Genomic DNA, 20,472 nt, shown 5'->3' with positions numbered 1-20,472 from the left:
AATAATGTAGATGAGGTCTCAAGTTCATATTCTCCCTTAAAGCATTGATATTTCTCTCCACCGACACTGAACCAAAAACATTCATAAAATTAAGAGCCAAACATTCTTCTTTGATTCCACATATGAAAAACAAACAACTACTATGATGAAACTTTTATTTTTTAGATCCAAGAGTGCATACAAGAAACATATCCCAACTCAAGGATTTCATTCTTCCTCTGCAAGGATTGCTTTACCCAAAAAATGTAGGGCCCCTAATACCTAGAAAACAAAATTAAAAGAAACAAGAGTATCAAGAACCAGATCTCTCTACAACCTAGAAATTTTTTTCTTAAACCATTTTGAAAGGTGCTTAATCCTGGCTTGCAAGTTATTTCTCTTGAAGTAATGCCGGGCGTTTTCTAGCATCTGGGTTATGTCATGCTTCACTGCTTCCAAGCTCCTATAATAGTCATTCTTTAACCTTGCTTTGATTAGTTCAGGGTACAATTGAACAGGAAAGCTGCAATAATTTCACAATACATCATTAGTTTCTTGAAATCGCATATTTTCCCGACACAGAAATGTGAACTGGTAATCTCTAGCCTCTCTTTACCTGTTGCAGAAATCCACCTTCAGAACAGCTTGATTCATTTGTTGGATGGCCTCAAAGTCCTGCATCATTTACAAAATACAGCATGATCAGCTAACATCCTTGATGACAGAAAGCAGTTCACAATTATGTATTTTCCTAGTAACAGTTAAAAACACACGGGGACACAAACATTTCAACAAACCTTCTTCTCCGATTTATAAAAATAGTGAAGCAGCTTATCTCTGCTTTCATGATCAATATGCGGTGCTTCCCACGACATGGATACATCATGCAGTTCCCAAGGACAATGCCTATGAGGTATATCATCTTCATTCTCATACCTAACCGCGTATCTTAACCACGGGCTATCAGGAAACTCATGATATTTCGCCTGACAGTGCACAATTCGGCCTTGCCACCACGCTCCGCCTCCATCTGAGTCCCTCCACCAGACCTCACAGTGTTCTCCCGCTGCCCAGTTTCTTCCAATGGCGGCATCGTACCAGCTTTTCTCAACTATGAAGTCATTAAAGTCAATTTCAGGCAATGTTAATTTGAAGGTTTTACCACACACGGCAGAAGAAGACTCCACAAATCTGAATAAGATCTTGCTACAGCTTTCCCCTGAACCAGGCATGGAGTCATACTCGAGGCCTACAACCTTGCAGATTTCCACAGCTCTGATTTTTTCCTTCATTGATCCCCACGGACCCCAAGGGCCTTGATCTGACTTCAAAGCCAATTCCGTATACTCTTGATGACCCTAACAATCACAAGCCCAAAGTGTTAATCATTAACCAGTCATTTCTAAAAATTAAAACTCAAAACTGAAGGACCAGAAACTAGGAGTTAGAGAGATAAGAAATTTACCTGTCTCAAGTATACAACTTCATCACCTAGCTGAGGAATATAACGGTAACCTTCCTCGTGTTTAGACAACATCAGCCATGAAAGTTTTCCAACAGGGTTATCCAACATCCTTTGGGTTGACAAGCTTTGGTCAGACTGATTTCTAGTGGACCTTGATCTCTGAAGTCTTGTATCACGGACCTTGGCAGGGGGATCTTCTGCATCTATATATGTCCTTTGGTGTCCCCCTCTCGACTTAGGGATACGGCTCACAGAGTCTGGTTCCCGTGAAGTCGCCTTGATCTTTAAGGTTCTTAGCCTGCGTGCTGAATCAGTTGCAGCTTCAGGGAGATTCATTCCTGCATCATAATGATCATTGATACGAGAAGTATTTTCTTCCAATTTACCATCAAACCCTTCTGTTTTTGTCCTATCCTTGCAGAAAAATCTCCACGAACTCAATGTGCCAGAACCTCCACCCATTTCTGGTACTTCCAGATTTAAATTCCGGTCCATGCATGAAGGATCTTCAGGCATTAAGTTCCCAGAACCTGTTTCTTGTGCAAGAAACTTAAGGGAAGCATTATCCATTGATTCATCAGAGTGTTTTATTCCAGAACCTTTTGACGTTGATTCATGAGAAAACTCTCTAATATGTTCCTTATCCCTGCAATGGCAAGACAGCAGACCATTATTTTCTAAACTTTTGATTGAGCATAAATATTACAAAAAATTGTTCTCACGACTAACATACCGAACGACATTTTTCTCTGCCATATGGACTTCAGAACTGACAAGCGACCCAGCGGCTGGATCAATTGGTATGGGATCTCCTGATCTTGTATGCTTTGATGTCCGTGTCTTGACCTCTCCCCACCTAATTTTGTTCTCCATGTCACATGAAGATGCCTCCAAAGGAAACCCAGCCTCTACGGTTTGCCCAGGATCTGTAAATACATTGCTCATGAAATTTCCAGAGAACGGCACATCAAGTGCATCTGCCAAAGATGAAGCTCCATCCACAGAGCTATTATTAATCTTCTTATCTTGACCGACTTCACGATATCTAGAAGATGAAGAATCCTGTGGAGCTTCTTGCTTCTTCAAATCACGACGAAGCGGAAGCTTCAAAACCAATTTTTTTCTTGTAACATTTGTTTGAGAGTCAGGAACAGCAAGAGGATTGGCTATATCATGAATCTCACGAAGAGATAGTTTTTCATTATTCTGTAACTCTTGCATATTCTGGAAGCTTCCATCACACTCATTGCTTTGACTACGGAACTTTTTCTGCTGTGGCTCACTATCTGATGAATCAGCTTCCCAGTCATCTTCTTCTCCATCTGTAGATGTTCCCGGATTCTGAGAAAGCACATTTCGAGCATTCCGTGCTGCAACTCTCTGGGGTCTTGACGTTTTTGCTCTACAGTTCCTCTTTGAAACTTTTCGGCCACTTTTTGGATTTTTAATTCTATTACTCCCAGATATAATCCCATCCTCCTCACCCAAATTCCTTTTCTTCCCACGTCTCTCAGAAGAGGTGACCTAAATAGCATTAAAATTCAGTCCAAGTAGGTCAAACAAGAACAGATATTATATAGGTGAAGACAGTGTTTACCTTTTGTGTTTTTCTTCTTGATCTGCGAAGGCCATCCTTATTGCTGCATCCAACTTCACTGTCTTCTGCACTGCATTCTGGAGCACTAGAAGAGCTGGTGCTAATATTTCCTTTCTCATCTTCAATAGAATTTTCCTCAGTGACATTAAAATCTGAATCAGTATCTTCACTTATGAATTCATTTTCTGGCTCCCATAGCAAGGCGTCGATGAAGTCTGGAAGTGGCTCTATCACTCTCTCCCAATCAGGCAACGGAGGCAAATGATAGTCCATGCCTGCACCAATATCCAGGCCAACTGCAAAATTTACTGATGAAGGTTTCCACTCCATTCCCAATGCACCGAGTCGCCGCCGCTGGTATTGACTCTGGTATGGCTCTGGATATGGAATCATACCTATCATTTCCCATAAATCAGCCATATGAGAATATATATATATTAACCGATGATCACAATCCCAACTAGCTAGGAGCCAAAACATACTTGAATCGCAGAGAGGATCTTGAAGATTCCTTCGATAAGCAGGAAGTTGTGTCTCCTGAATCAGGACGACATGCGGAATAAAAGATAAATATGAGAAAGATCATTTAACATCAAGAAACTGTACAATGAATCTGACGCAAGCAGCACATGTAATTATATGGATTCAATTGTAGATATGGAAGAAAATCACACCAGAACAATGAAGTAAGTGGTATTGACAAGATGATTTAACCTGATCAAGAAGATGTCCAGCAGTATCCCGCACAAGGGGCCGATAATCTCCTAGGAAGAACTGGAGGAGACAAAAAACCATCAGAGAGGAATTGCAAAACACCAAATTTTGAACAAAAGATATTGGGAGAGGGTTGTGGACAACCATCTGAACAAAATCTTAGGATACCTGATCATATTTAGCATCTTTCTGGGACTCTCCTTCACCTGTGTTTATTAAATATATTTGGCCCACATCATCTGAAAGTACAATCGATGTCCCATCCCTACCGAACAGAGAGAACATGTATCATCAGAAATATTAAATACGAAAAAGAAAAAAAGTTAAATCTTTGTCAGAGAAAAAGAACTTTTAATTTCCAAGATTTTTATTTTATTCATAATCCATGCAGAGTATGGTGGCACCAGTAACAGAAAATGCATCATGCCGAAAGCGGGAAGAGAAGAGTGGAGGCAGAGATATAATGAAGAGCTACGAAGTAGTATGAGGACGACAAGCCATACCTCCTCATATAAATTAACTCCACAACAGATTATATTGTTAAATCTGTTGATTCAACTATAAAACAAGAAAAGGAAATTTAACAAAGTGAATAATGTACAGCTCACTTACGCAGAAAACTTCCCATCAACCAACTTAACGTGTCCAACTTCATAAATCTTGATGGGTGTTCCTTCCCAGATCTAGAAACACAAAGACAAAGCAACTCAGTACAAAATACGAAGGATGAGAACAATGAATCAGAAAAGATAACCGGAAACTCACATCCCATATGATTGTTTGTCCATCATACCCAGCACTCATAGCAATCCGAGGATTAAAGGGATGAACATCCAAAACATAAGACTGCCAAGAATTTGACCGCAGACAAGTGAGCCACAAGAGCAATAGATTAAGATATTCAGAATCAAATGAAAACTATTCATTGAGCAGAAAAGCATTAATTGACAAATCCTAATTGGTATGAAAGAACCAGCATATACGCTATTGTCATTACATCATTAAAATCCTAATTGGTATGAAAGAACCAGCATATACGCTATTGTCATTACATCATTAAAATCCTGATCTGTTATGAATATCAGATACCCACTTACAGATGCATTATGACCGGTCAAAGAATGTACTAAGCTACCATCAACAGCATTCCAAACGCAGATTCTGCAATCTGCACAATTTTTACACTTAGTAAAGAGAGGAACCAATTTATAACCACAATATTTAAATGCACACAACAAAAGCATTTTGCTGTTTAATAAATCGATAACCCCTTGAAAAGAGTATAGTGGAAACATGAGACTACTTAAATAATTGAAACATGAAACAATCGGCACAAAGCAATGCATGCTAAAATTGATAAGTGGCAGAATTGTTTAGCATCATTAAACATAGGATTTGGAAAAGTAAAGTAGGATTTTTCACTTGAGCAATCAATGCTCCCAAGAAGAAAGTGATTTTGGCTGAACTTAGGTGGTACAAGAGGGAAACTGAAGTGTAGGGAAATGGGATTATATGCTTTCTTTTAATTCGTTTTAATCTGGAAAAGAAATGCCAAGAATGGCCCCTTTCCATAATACTTTCTATAACTGCAAAGATGGGTAAGTACTGTACCCATGATAGCTGCAAGCACAAAGCGGTTATCCAGGCTCCATACAATCATGTTAACACCACGAGGGGTAGGAAGAAATCTCTGACGTGGGCCACCTCGAGGAGGTTGAGGAGGCAGTGGGGGAGGTGGAACTTTGAGATGGTAAGCACGAATCCATCGTCCAAATTTCCCCTGTAGTGATAATTTGGCATGATATCATACTCATTCATTTACATCAAATTTAACAACACAGAAATGAAAATAAAATAATGCTGATGCTCACATGTGATCTGTGTGATTTTGGAACCCATATAATGGCACTGCCATCGCGAGAGCAGGTAACGATGTTGTTGTGACAAAACCTGATAACATTAAAATTCAAATGACTGGTGCTTAGCACATTCAACAACAAACGAATAGTTGTACAGATCCTACACAAGGACAAGAGTAGCAAAATCACATACATGAATGCCAAATTATACATGTATAGATAATATACCAGGAATTTTTGGACTTCATTATATTCTCCTCCTTCAAAGAGTCAGAAAATGAAGATTTTGATGGAATGGCACAACCACTGCACATATGGAAGCCACATACATGTTAGGAAACTTCTAAAACGAAAATTTAGTAGCAGAATAAATCAATGAAAGAAATATCGGTGCTGATGGAATTATTGAGGGCCTGAAAATGTGGAAATAATATATTAATCCTTGGAAATCCCTCGGGATAAACAAAGAAAGTTATGAGAAAAACATGGAAACTTGAAGTTGAACTTCAGGAGATGTATATTTGGTCAATTACATACTGATTTAACAAATGAGAACAAGTTTGGGAGCATAGTAGGTTTGTATGATTAGTGAGCACTGTCAGACACAACGACTGTGTTACCTACGACTAGCAAAAAAGGGAACTTAAAAATCTCAAAACCAATAACATTTTACATATTCCACGGAAAACTACACAAACTTGATACTACAAGCAACCTAGGTGAGAAGTGCCAGCCACTAGTTAAAACATAAAGGAACAATTCAATCTTTTTGAATATATGGAAGATGCAAAGGGGAAGCAGAGGGTCCCGAGACTGCCACCGACTCCAATGGCCGTGCACAAAGATAGCCACAGCGGTTGTGCCCATAGGTTACCATGCCTCTATCAGGGACCTCTATTTGATGTAAACTGGATAGATCTTGCTACGTAATCACCCTAGCCTATGATTCTTCTAAACATTATTAAGCTAGTAACATTTGGATCCCTTTCTTGCATTTAGTTCCATAGAAGATAATTTGTGGAATAGGATATCCACCCGCATCAGACAATGTTTAGAAAAAATAATAATAATAATTCTTGAAATTGACCAAAAACTTGGCCAACTTTGGGAAATTCAACACTAACACAGATACTAGGTCAGGACAAAAAATTTGATCAAAAGCATTCCACAATGTAGAAATATCAGCAAACTTCACTGATATTGTTGATTACCTGAATTGCACATAATTGACATCATTCTCATGGCCAGACAATACATCCATCTCATGTATTGGTTGTTCTGAGTCATCTGCATTAGATTTCACAGCACTCCATACCTGCAAATAATTTAGAGTTGGTGAACTATTCAACCTGACATGTGGCAGGCAGAAGTAACCAAAGATGCACCAGTGGACAAAAAGTGTGAACAAAATAAAAAGAATTGCATAGTTAAACATACCCGGGCAAAAGTGTCAGAGCTACCGGTGACAAAAACAGTTCCACTAGCATTGTAAGCACAACAAAGTAATTGATGGCCCTGGGGGCCACTGCTTGATGAGGGTCCAAGACTTGAAATGCCATTGCTCCTCCCTGCAAGTAACCACAGATATGTATGTTTGCACCACCCAAATAACAGTAATCAATAAAGCAACACTCTAAGAAGTATTATCTAACCTGTTAAAGGGTCCGAAGGTTTTGGCATGAATATTCGTGGAGGGCACTGAGAGGACCTAGCATCCCAAATTCGACAAGTCCCATCATCTGATGACCTACAAATGGGATTGACGACAAAGTAACAGCAAAAGAATTTCAAGTACCGTTTCGCTAAATGTCAAGTGATAAAATAACAACCACAACCAACATGTTTCAAATAAACGTTTCTGAAAACTTAATAAGAGTTACAAAATGCATAGTATTAGGAATTTACTCTACATGAAGATATTTCCAAATCATGCTGCTCAGTAGAATCAGTACACACAGACAGAACAACTAAGTAGAGGGAAGCAACATCAGAGAGCAATAAAGCTTAGAATGGGGCTTACGATAAAAGTTGGTAAATTGCACTAAGCCTTGGACTAAATGCTATAGCAGTCACAGCTCCAGTATGGCCCTGCAGAACGGAAATGGGATATCCATCTGGCAAACGCCACTGCAGATAAAGATAACTATTCAACTGGTTGATAAAAAGGAAAGGAAGCAAACTAAAAAGGTAAGAAGTAGAGTATACATACAACTCGAATAACAAAATCATTTGATGCAGAAGCCACCAAAGTGTTGTTTGAACTCACAGCCAAGTCAGTAATGTCACCCTTTGATTCATATAACAAGAAAAGTAAGTAAACTGAATAATTCAACGCCACAGAGAGAAAGAGAGGGAGGGGAGGAGGATGAGGATGAGGAAGGAGGGAGGGAAGGGAGAGGCGGGGATGGAGGGGAGAGAGCATGTCGCCCATATTATGTAAACAATCATGACTCACTTCATGTCCGCGACAGCTAGCCAAGCAAAGTGCAGTTTCCATTGACCAAATCTTGACAAGACGATCATCCGATCCAGTGATAACATATCTCCCCGACCGATCAAAAATGGCTACAAGATAAAGCACTGGTCAATTTTTCGCGCAGGAAAGAAAAAGTTACTACAAATTTACATATACAGCGCAAGACGTATATGTTTAGCAAAACACATAAAGATACTAGAAGCTCAAGGGTTAATATACCAAGTAGCCATTGAAGCACCAGGAGGATGCATGTTGTAAGGCAACCAAAAACCTTAATTCCAAGACACATAACAGCAAAATTTCCAACAATTTGGACTTACAAGTAGTGCAGTGTTCAATTTCAATCAATTAACTTGAAACTCCTGGTGAAATACCTTTATCCCAGAAAGTGTTAACAACCATTTAAACTGATATTTATAATTTAACAATATCTCATCATGGGTGCCTAGAAAGTAAACTGTTTATCAAAGTGAAACATACCACAATAGACAGCATTACGGTGCCCCCTTAGCTTCTTTTTGTTGTTCATCTTTTGCACCATAGTTGATGGTTTAGCAATGGCATAGCATGCAGAGCGAATAGATGGTGCACGATGATGCTTAGCAAAACCTCCTCCAACTTCCCTTAAACCAAGTCCATGAACTTGACCAGCCTGCATGTAAGGCCAACGCAGGTAAGCAGGAAGCGGCTTAACTCGCCTATTCACCACATTCCTATCACCTGATAAACAGGAAGTAAGAATTCAGAAACAAGTGATACTTATAGAACCCACAGTGTATGGAACCTGAAAAAATAAACAAGAACGTGAAAAGACAAGGGAAAAAATAAAAGAAAAAAGAACAGACAAACAAACAAAATTGATGAATCAGCCTAAAAGGTTAATCTACATTCAAAGTAAAGCTGCACAAAAAGGCTCCAAATGAGTGCAGAAGGCATACATAAGCCTTAAAGTAATGATGAAAAGTAAAAATTATATTATTCCGATCCTAACCGATTAACATAGAGGTTTATGCTACAAATACCATTTACAGGAAATAAATAATTTACAAAGAAGCAGGAGATTAAGATGAGTCGTGTAGGTGTTACACAAACATGATATGTCGATGACTGCTAAGGCCACCCGCAGGTAACTGGTTATATCGGACCATCATATATGGTACAATGGAAAATCTGTCTATATACTTGGACCAATATAGACGAATACCTAACAAGCCTCCAAGAAACTATCAAAGTTGGTAACCAACATATTCAAATACAGTATTACTAGCACGAAAGATTTTGATAAAGAAAATATAGCTTTATATTAAAGAAGAATATTCCCATGGTATATTCATTTCATATAGAAACAGGGCAAGTCTCAACCCCAGACCCCACCCCCACAACCAATGAAGTGTCAGAGGGCTGTAATATATCACTTACAATCCAGAAGCGAGAAAGAACCAGTTCCCAATAATGTAGGGACATCAGCTGCATTCAGAGTATTTCTTCCAACCTTGCCATGCAAAGGAGTAGCTATACTCAACATCAGTTCCTTTAGAAGCTTTACCAAGTGATCCTTCTCTATATGAGGATACCTATTGGTCACAAAAAGGCTTACCATTACAACCACAATACAAGAAATAAAGTGACTACATTCATTATGGAAACAAATCAAACAAAAGTATAAGTAACTAATGAAATAATAGAACTAAAATATATATATATATATATATATCTATGAAAGTAATAAAATTTAAAAAACCCTGCACCCTGATAAAGTTTGTCAGATTACGACCATATCCAAAAATGTACGTATTAATATGTGAGCCAACAAGTTTTAGTCTATATTCTTATTCCCCTCGCAGGTGCACCTCTTTCCTCCATTAAAATTCAGAACCAACATGTGATGGTGCAATACATGAGTTCAGTTTCTTGTCTATCCCCAGTCAGCAAGAAGCGAGCTCTTGAGCAACAATGTTAGAAACCCAGGGATTTGCAGACATTATCAAACTCCAATTTACCTAGATATCTATTCATTGTTACATGAGATTGGTTGATCATAGGATCAAGTTAAAAGCTTTTTGCTACATAATACCATGCATCTCATATGATGGGATTCAAGTTATCTACCCATCTTTAAATGGTGTCTTTGTTGTGTGACATAATTCAGTTATAACATGTGTGTCGTGCATGAGGTTTACTTTCATAGTACTATTTCTAAACAAAATAGAAATTATCTTGTGGTCATATATAGTTGTGTATAAACTTATTTAAGACCGGATTCTCACTCGATTATTTCTAGAAATAAATGGTCAGCAAAACATAATGGGAACTGAGTTATAAAACTAACTGGATCACTGATTCTCACACATCACATTTCCTATTGTGCATATTAGTAAGTGATTGACTATTGGAAAGAAGAAGAATTGAGGATTTAGTTCAGAGTTAGGGCCCTGTCAAGGAATCTTGGCATGTTATGAGCAACGGGATTCAAAGCTGAAGTATGATGCAATATATGCATTGCATATACCATGCAAATATTAAGTAATTAATGATAAAAGATATATTTTAGGTAATAAGCAGAAGACATGGCATGAGCATAAACAACAAGAGTAACAAGAAGAAATACTTGATATTTAAAGTTTTCTATAGTAAGCGTTAAACAAAATAAGAAGTATTTGTACCTTTCAACCAATTTGGTGTAACTCAGTGGGAAAGAGGTGTTATTATCATTATCATTGCTACTGCTTACACCGCTTCTTGAAAACAAAGCATGATACCTTCTAGGCAGGAGCTCATGTTCCACAAGATCATTTGCAAATTGTTCAAAAGTCCTCCGACATGGCCCAACAGATAGAAAGTGCATAATCAGAAAGTATACTTCTCTAATATCTATATCTACTCCAGCCTCAACAGTGTGACCTGTATCCCTCTCTTCTTTTTCAAATTTAGCCCTCTCATTCACCTTACTTAATATATTTGAAGGTGCCATATTAAGAGAATTTGCACCACCAAACGGAGTGCACTTCCAAGGATCCATTATTGTAGTAAAACCTGAAATATCAGAAAATGTTTTGAAATTATTAAACAATACCAAGATACTAAGTATAGGCAAGCCGGTCAGTAGCAAGAAACTGAAGAAAGTATACAACAATATCGGTAAAATTAAACACCAAAAGTCAAAATAACGGTAGGTAGAAGTGCATAGTTTCCCAATAGATATATTAGCATGGGTACGAAGATATAATATGCTGGAAAGAATAACCGCCCAGATCTGGACATGGGAAGTTATGATGAATTAATCCTACAGAATAGCTTTCATACTACTAAAGCTGCAAATTCTATTCCTACTAAGGTAATGTGTTGTAAAGTATACATAAATAGCCTGCAAATGCCACATTGCAGCTAGAGAAATTTTTTTGTGTTTTTGTAGGTAAATAATTAAAAGGCCTATAAATGACTTGCGGGAAGGATGTGCAGTCCAAAAACTGTTGGTGCCCGGAAATATGATGCTGTTGGATGAGATACAATTCAAAATCTGTGAAATAAAGGTTTCCTCAAAAGCAAATGCCACCGGGGAAATCCATGATTTCTATCTCAATGAATATCAATGCCAAGACTAGGAGTTCAATACTTGAAGGAGACACCAAGTCATATAAGCAGACTAGAATATACAGTAAGTCATGTCTGATTTCATTGCTTCATCAGCATACTGGTAGTTACTACATCATTTTTATCAGAGGCTGAAAATGTTAGTAAGGACTAAATACTTGAATAAAAAGTAAGAATGTCATTGAGCCAAGTTAATACTCAGCCATTCATTGTAGTAGGGAATTCGAACACGCTTATACCAGAATGTACATTGTGCTTGGCCTGGGGGGAAGTGAAGTCACCATTTGGAATTTCAAAATATTGACCGGAAGGAAATCAAAATCGCAAACAAGAAAGGAAGCTAACTTCTTCAGAAAGTTCATGAATTTTCTCCCTTTATTTGCGAACGAAGCTTTGAGGGGCAATTAAAAACCAGATATATAAAACACTTTTTATTTTCTTTCTATCACTGGCTATTTAAGCAGAAGGTAACGTTTGGCGTAACGGTTAGGTTTTCTCCATTATTATCCACAGATCATGGATTCGAATTGAGAAATAAAATCTCAGCAAGAAGAAGTAAGGGTACATGGTATATATGACATAAGCCCCAAAATGGCAGGAGTCTCCTCACCATTTTTCCCTAAACTCTTCTCTCTCTCTCTCTCTCTTTTTTTTTTTCTCCCTTTCCTTTACCATATATATACAAGACATAATTCTCTAAAAGTTTAAACAACGATGGAATGAGTTAAGATACCATGACCGCACAACAAGTCATGGTAAAAAGAATATTGATTGATCCCAACAGGTCTCAAGCTAGCTAGCTAGCTACTATAAGTTGGATGAGCTCAAACATATTGGCTACATATATCTCTTGGTGTCCTTTGTTGAAAAATTGCACTCAGTCTTAGATAGAGACAGATGGTGAAAATACCTAAAGCAGCCAACCAAGAACTCTTAAGACTTCATATAACAATTAGGGTAGTTGTGTTCCTTGTATAAACAGTTAACCTTCTCCATTATAAAAGCTCATTCTAAATTGGGGGGAGATAAGGCCTAACACATGCAAAACTTAATAGGAAGCTCTGACTTCAAGAGCTTCTCTTTCCCACACACTCCCTCCATTTACTACAAGAGCTTCAAATTACGCCATCACGTAATAAAGGTGGAAGATCCATTATAACTATTCCAATTATAAAAGTTTTCATCTCTAATCCTTTTATTTTTTCCTTTCTGGCCATTAACACTTCAACGGCTTCAAATTCTTATAATCTAATAACAAATAGCTAAAGGCAGGAGCTTCATTATAACTGTTTCAATTATACAAACAAATCCATGACCGATTACTTTAATAGCTTCCATAATTGAAGATTCTGTAGATACCGTAAATCTATCAACAATTTCCATATCCTCCTATTTCACAATAGCTAATAGGGTTCCTTTGGATAATAGGGTTTGTTTACAGAAAAATCACAAAGGATTTCATAAGAACTAAGTCAATATACTATTAGTTAGACATAACAATTCAAACTTTGGAAGTAAACAAAAATAAAAAAGCTTGTAAATTGAAATTCAACCTTCAAATTTGCTTCATCAAAGCAAAAGAGAGACACAGGGTTGACTGAAACTGAAACTGAAGCTGTGGCCGAGTCCAGTATGCACTTGCTTCCCTGAAAATCCAAAAGGCAGAGTCAGTCACACATGTATCAGAAATTTCAGCAGCAGAAATGCACAAGATCTAATTCGAATATAGTAAAAGATCATGTGTATTCAAGTATCTAATCGAACCCCTCATGCAAAAAAAAAAAAAAAACAAACTTAATTACCTTTTACAGAGCCAAATTGATAGTACAGAGAACGAGAAATCGCGGTTTCTGAGTTGCAGATACACGAAGAAGACTCAAAGTTTGAAACTTTATAGGTTTTGGGAGTCCTCCGATTTCAAAGTTAGAATCTTTTTGGGGGTTTTTATTCGAATTCGTTTTGGGGGTTCCTCCCTCCTCTATATATTAAGGTTGGTTTACAGTGAATATGAGAATACAGGTGCTCGCCCGAAATGGAAGAGCAGCAAAAGTAGTATTTAATATGAATTAAAATTATTAATTTAATTTTGCAGAATTGGGAAAAATTACCAGGTGGGTTTTGGATGTGTGCGCGCCCAAGTACACCATCGGTTTCAGGTTCGGCGAATCAGCGTGGACCTTGCTTGTCTCTTTTGGACAAATGCATAACCGTCTCTCTTTCCATTTTTTTTCTTCTTTTTTTTTTTTTTCCTTTTTTTATAATTATCTGTATCCATGAATGGGGTTTTGTTCCAAAAAGGGTTTAGCACCTACCGTCTATGGAGGATGGAATTATTATGAATGAAGAAAAAATCTACCTCATATAGCAATTCATTCAATTTGGATTCATTTGTATAAAGAAATGTACAAGGGAATCATGTGGTGTGACAAAATTTTTTTTTTTTAGAGGAAATTTGACTTTGAAATTAGAACTTTATTTAAGATTGTAAAGAAAAAATATCACACGAGAAAATGGTTAGGTTTACGGTTTTTAACAAGTTATTGTATTAGAGATTAATTAAAAATAACTTTGTATTCAACTACAGTTTAACTTATGATTCACGTAAGCAAAAGCTTTTTCATCTCTGATGTTATCAACTTGAATGGAATGACAAGTTATAAAATAGGAAATCACTTATTCATCGACCAATACTAATCACTAATGACGGTAAGGGATTCAATGTAGGTGGCAATTGGATGCCTATGTCGCCGCTTCTTTATACAACTTCCATTTTTTCATTTCTTACGCAGTTTTGGTCTATTTTGGCAGGATATTGGTCACCCAAAATCTACAACTTTTTCTTCGTCCCAATTTTGCATGATTTTTTTTTAAGAGGTTTAGAACCCTGCTAGGCTAGAAGCCTCATCCATAGACTTGATTATTTTATTAGATATTGATATGATGCACAAGGACGTGGGTAATTAACAAATATCACCTCTCCATTACAAAACTCATAAGAAAAAAAAAATCAACATAAAAAAAAAATAATAAAATAAAATATGAAAAATGGAGGATTGCCCGCCCCTTTGAAATTGGTGAAATGCGGCTATTGGTTCTCACCAAACTTCAATCAAAACTAAGAGTCTAGTCAACTATAGGGTGTGTATTTTGAGCATGTCTATGACGGAGTTAGATGCTTGACCCACTCTAATTCTAAGCTAGAACCTTCAATTTCATGTTATAGAGGTTATAAGCATGGTGATTTTCACCCATTGCTTGATTGCACGGGTGGATTGCTTAGTAGTCTAATTCCCGACCTTTATGCCAATTAGAGTGAGTTAGTGACCCTTGAAACGGCACATTAATACCGAAATTTATAATTTATGTTCCTTGAGCCTTGAACCGCCTTGGATACGAGTACCGCCTAATTATGGAATTTGCATTTACATTAGATTGGCTTTCAACACATATGATTTGGGTGAAGAAGCCATCCTAGCACCCTAACATTCCCATTTTTATCATCTTTTGATTTTATTTATTTGCAATTTTAGTTGTCGCATTTTATTTTATTTGCTTTTGGTTAATTATTAAATCAATTCATGAAATTGAATGGACTTCGACTCATTTTGAAAAATCACCATTGAGCTACAAGTTAGTGGCTTTGAATAGGCTTGGTAGTTGAGCATTGTCGAGGCTTATTTTAGCATTTTTATTTTTTATTTTTTTCTTTTGTTTGCTTAGTGACACTGCTTCCGACTATTCAAAGATTGTGGGTTACCCACTAATCCTCATAGTACGATAAATTTCAGGCATAATATTTTTCTTTATTGACAATGATACGTACACTTGCATAAATATGTATCAAGTCAATGGCTTCTCTTTCTTTCTCGCTTCTCCTTTGGCAAGCCTCTTTACACCGTCGGACGAACTGCCATTCTGAGATTTTTTTTTTTCTTTTTCATTTTGGGTTCTGTCGATTTCACTTCATTGGAAAGGATTTACTACTACATGATTTGGAGTCATTTGTGTATCCTTGTTGGTTTTGGGTTTTCATCTATAATTATGCAAGCAAATTTCTTTTTGGCCTTCATATGTCGATTTGAAAGGAGAGTTTAACCCTTTTTATCGTGGATCATTTGAGCCAAATCTTAGGTTATACATTTATTGAACAAACTCTTTCGGATTGGGCGTGTACTCACACCTTCTATGATCAGAACTTCAACAATGTAATATTAGAGGCTTATTGCATTGTCGAAACCGTGAAATTATTTTTTTATTTCATTCTAGGTTCTGTCAATTTCACTTCATTAGAAAGTATTTACTTCTACATGAGTTATTGTGTTGCCTTGTTGGTTTTTGGGTTTTCATCTCTTATTTTACAAGCAAAGTTCTCTTTGTTGGCCTTTGGATGTTGATTTAAAACTAGGGTTTCACCCTTTTCACCATGGATCAAATCTCAGGTTTTACATTTAATGATCAAACTCATTTGAATCGGGCGTGTACTCACACCTCCTATGCTCGGAACCTTAATAATTGGGGACCTAAATTAGGAATACACATTATATCATCTACATATGACACATATCCTGCCACCATTATGCAAAATCAGCTGTCCACACTGAATAAACTAAATGTCGACAATGAAAACCTTGAGCGTACATGCATGAGGACTGGACTACACCAGTACTGAAGGCGTAACACCAAAAACTACACACTCTAGCTTGAGCAGTCACAATGTCGTGAGTCTCTAAAACATAAACTAAAGAGTTCGACTTACATTCTAGAAAAGAACAAGGTTCTTTGTTAAATAGTTTTTCTAAAACGCGTAGCAAAAACATTGAAAAACTTTTGAGGTGAATCCTTTCAATAACTATTTTCACTTTGTTCGTTTAAGGTTTGATTAGGTGAAAGAGGAGAACAATGATAGGTAGAACGACAAAAGCGCTAGCATTAGTTGAAGTAGTTGAAGCCAAAGAGGTAGAGACAAACTTGCAGAGGCCAAAGTCAAACTTGTAGAAGCTGAGGCATGAGCCAAAGAAGCTAAACTTTCCTAGAGGCACCAAGGGACCACAGCAAGCTCCGTCTTCTAGAGATGTTTAAAGTTTATTTGGCCTATGCACACACATTCAAGGTAGAGCTAGTTTTGTAATAATCATTCTCTTGTGACTTGATTTGTGTATTTGTGCATGTTGGTTTTGATGTTAAAGATTTATCTGAGATAGGCTTAGGAGTTAGGATCGATATAACAAGTTAGATTTTGATTGTCACACCCCGAATTTTGAAATAAGGATTCAAATCCGGAACATGACTAATAACAATACAAATAACGTTCTGAATTTTTCTCTCAGAAACAACCACACCTTACACCTCTTAATATTACATAAACCAAATCCTCAAGCTACTTATTACAGCACACTCTCACCAAATCAAATTGTAAGCTCAAATGAGTATAATTCTCCTCACAAAAACAAATGTTGTAAATCTAACACTAATACTCTAAACCGCACGATCACTGCCCTGATTCTCCTGACCTGTGAGATTACCCGCTACACAATTTGAATAGTGTACCGGGATTGCAACAACACAAAACCCGGTAAGCTTTTTGCAAAGCTCGTGAGTAAACAAGAAAGAACTGTTGATTGATTAAATTACAATTTTTATAACTCAAGTAAACAATCAACAAATATTGCAGCATTAATATGTGAAATAACATTTGAGCAACACATGCTTGATCACAACCAACAAATATTGCAACATTAATATGTGAAATAACATTAAAGCAATGCATGCTTGATTTTCTTTTTACCAACACCTTCACATATTCAAAATATATCATGGATAGATATTTGATCAATTTCACTAACACCTTCACATATTCAAAATATATCATGGATAGATATTTGATCAATTTCACATAAGTACATTTCTCTTTTTAGTGAATTTTCAGATTAACTGGTAACAAATCACATATCCACGTGTTAGGGTCCATAATACCAAAACACGGGAAAACCAGGTTGACTGATATCAAATCATAGATCCACGTGCTAGGGCCATAATCCCAAAGCACGGGATACCACATGCTAGGATCCATAATACCAAAGCATAGGTAAGCCACAGCATACCAAGGCCACTCTCTAAAGTATGTATACTCAAAGTACCACCCTTCCTAAGAGTATAATAGTGCACTATCTGTAGGGACTAGGGCCCAAGGCTTAACGTCATCATAACACCCAAAACAGTTTTACCAGTAATTCACTTAAGCACGGGGTTGTTGTAATCACCCGGCTTCACAATTGTACTTTTCAGACATAATCAATTTCACAACATACAATCTTTATAAATTTTAGATTGTAAATATGCATATGTACACCCACATAAGAGACATATTATTTCAAGACAATCTTTACTTCTTAAAATAATTTCCACATATTCACAATTGGCCATATAAAATAGCTTTCACATCACATGATCAACATTTCATTATTCAACAATTAAATAGGAGATTAATAGCTTGAATAATATCCAATCAATTCTCAATCATTTCATCATGCTAATCACACGCCAATCAACATATATATTTCACGTAAATATATATATACGTAATCATCCGCTCAGGAATGACTACTAATACCAACTATAGTTCAAGTATAAAAACCGTGAAATTCATTTGTATAATGAAATCATTTTACTTACCTATGGACCGTAGTTGATCAAGTCCATATGATTTAAAACAAATATTTATTCCATAAATATTTTCACACAATTACCACAAAAATAAAGTAATTAAATTTATTCGGTTCGTAATATGAACCATGTGAGGTTTACTCACCTCTAATCCAGCTGCGTCTTCTAAAAAGTCGAATATATCAATATTCCGAACGCTCGTCAACTCAAACCGTCAAGTACCTAATCAAGTATGGTCTTTGCTTAGTAAACGAAACACGAAATAACCTTAAACGACGATCTAAGGGTCAGATTCTAAAATAAAGACGATCCAACGGTCGGATTCTAAAATAAAGATGATCCAACGGTCGGATTGAAATTATATGATGATCCAACGGTCGGATCCTCACGGATCGTTAATCGAACAATCGAAATTGATCGAAATCGTAAAATTCATAACTTAATCATGCTATCTCCAAAAATTATGAATTATATATGCAGACGATCGTATCGACACGTAGAACACAAAAATGGACAGAAACTGTCCTTGGGGTGGCCGGAGGTCGCCGGAAACCACCATCACAGTGGCGGCACCGCCGCCCATCCAAAGTCAAAATTAGACAAAACTCCCAACACGAAAGTTCTTCATCTTAACTCGAATTGAAACTTTCATAACTACACCAAAGTCAGATTATGAGCCAAAAAGTAGAATTTTACCTCGCAAGGTTTGAAACCCGAAGAACCCTAGTTTCAAAAATTCCAAAATTCGATCTCCACAGATCGAATCGCTGCAAGAGGTTTTGAGGGTAGCATCCACGTCTTCTGGGCTAGAAAAGCCCTCAAAGAACTCGAGCTATGGTGGCCGGAGTTGGGAGAACCAAGGTCGGCGAATTTGGGCGATTTTCAGCTCCACCGTGCAACTTCTCGGCCTTGTAGCGTCGTCTACGGTGCTTCCCACAACGAATCACCACCACAGACGTGTAGAGGGGACTGAGGAGAGCAGGATTCCCTTTGGAATCGAAGCAAAAGGTGGCCGGAGGAGGAAGAAATCGGCCGGCGAAGGTGAGGAGGCGAAATTGGGGTCGGGGGAGAAAATTTCCATTTTTGGAAATTTTCGGGTTTTTCTGGAAATTTCTGGGATTTTTTTTGCTATTTATAGAAATTTCCCCAAATTTCAATTGATCATAGCTTTCTCATACGAACTTCGATTTTTGCGTTCCGCATATGCACGAGATCGTATCGACGAGCTCTACAACTTTCATGAAGGAAATTTTCCCAAATTCGGTACATATAAAAAGTCACTTTTTGATGCCCCCCCTAAATAACGTTCGATTTCGAAAATAAAATCGTTTGAACTACTTCCACAACTTCTCCAAGCTTCGTACTCGCTCCTATTACCGTAAAATCAATTCTAAAAATCCATGGAATTTAATTTGGATTTTTCGGGGTATTACATTGATTTTGTTATTATCGTTCGTCTCCATGGATGATATTTAGCTACAAGTTAGAATGTGGCATGGGTTTCTTTTATTTAAATTTTCTAAATTTTTTTATGCATCATGCTACGAAAGACCACCATGCAACCTCCATGTTTAAGTTCGACAGTGTTCACGGGTAGTAGAAGCACAATGAACTCAAGGTTTTTTTTTTTTTCAAAGAAGGAAACGAAACTAGAACCTAAAATGTTATTTAAATAGGGGCTTCACCAGGATTAGGTTTGAAAACCGACTAAGTTATTTGTAATAAATTAGGCCCAGTATGAAAACAAAAACAAATATAAAAATTAATTAAAAACGACAAACTTAGATATTTCTAGATAAATGACTCGAAGAACGTGTGATATAGAATAAAGTTACATGATGACTTGGTTCCACATAACTAAATAACCGACCTTATCAGTCCCAAGAGTGCCAAAGGTATACATGAGCGCTTTGATTTTTTTATATATGTTCAGATTCATTGTATATCCTAATTGCTTGATCTTAGCTATCCTCTTCATGATGTAACTGGTTGTAATTACTTAAACATGGGTGCATCCACTCATATGATAGGCGATACAAGACTTCTACAACAGTTTTTTTCTTACATCGATCCTGACTTCGTTCTCCTTGACAATGGCTTGCATATGCCAATCTTCTATACAGGTAAC

At 37.0% G+C, this 20,472-nt stretch overlaps 1 protein-coding gene and 1 long non-coding RNA gene across 2 annotated transcripts; both read right to left on the bottom strand.

Annotated features, from left to right (window-relative positions):
• Window positions 1-89: 89 nt before the first annotated feature.
• On the bottom strand, window positions 90-13,735 carry LOC112176222 (bromodomain and WD repeat-containing protein 1). Its single transcript, XM_024314047.2, has 26 exons — window positions 13,484-13,735; window positions 13,235-13,327; window positions 10,754-11,123; window positions 9,510-9,664; window positions 8,571-8,810; window positions 8,070-8,179; window positions 7,824-7,901; window positions 7,635-7,741; window positions 7,267-7,361; window positions 7,052-7,182; window positions 6,826-6,929; window positions 5,843-5,920; window positions 5,627-5,705; window positions 5,367-5,535; window positions 4,853-4,923; window positions 4,521-4,601; window positions 4,368-4,438; window positions 3,924-4,020; window positions 3,756-3,815; window positions 3,524-3,578; window positions 3,042-3,436; window positions 2,178-2,968; window positions 1,445-2,090; window positions 777-1,337; window positions 596-654; window positions 90-502 (listed from the first exon to the last, which is right to left on the bottom strand). The coding sequence occupies exons 3-26, from the start codon at window positions 11,107-11,109 to the stop codon at window positions 310-312; spliced, it is 4,782 nt and encodes a 1,593-aa protein (XP_024169815.1). The 5' UTR covers window positions 11,110-11,123; window positions 13,235-13,327; window positions 13,484-13,735; the 3' UTR covers window positions 90-309.
• A 3,165-nt stretch (window positions 13,736-16,900) lies between these two features.
• LOC112180101 lies at window positions 16,901-19,446 on the bottom strand. Its single transcript, XR_002928071.2, has 3 exons — window positions 19,041-19,446; window positions 18,490-18,566; window positions 16,901-17,206 (listed from the first exon to the last, which is right to left on the bottom strand). It is a non-coding gene; the product is annotated as an uncharacterized LOC112180101 (long non-coding RNA).
• Window positions 19,447-20,472: the final 1,026 nt, after the last annotated feature.

Source organism: Rosa chinensis, chromosome 7, assembly GCF_002994745.2.
Source record: "Rosa chinensis cultivar Old Blush chromosome 7, RchiOBHm-V2, whole genome shotgun sequence".
Lineage (NCBI taxonomy): Eukaryota > Viridiplantae > Streptophyta > Magnoliopsida > Rosales > Rosaceae > Rosa > Rosa chinensis.
This window is presented reverse-complemented; position numbering and strand designations above follow the sequence as displayed.

Coding starts and splice junctions, on each gene's coding strand:
- LOC112176222 (XM_024314047.2), bottom strand. CDS start 11,109: ATGGATCCTTGGAAGTGCACTCCGTTTGGTGGTGCAAATTCTCTTAAT. Junction 2,091..2,177: donor GCAGAGAAAAATGTCGTTCG/GTATGTTAGTCG, acceptor TTGCCATTGCAG/GGATAAGGAACATATTAGAG. Junction 655..776: donor TTTATAAATCGGAGAAGAAG/GTTTGTTGAAAT, acceptor TAAATGATGCAG/GACTTTGAGGCCATCCAACA.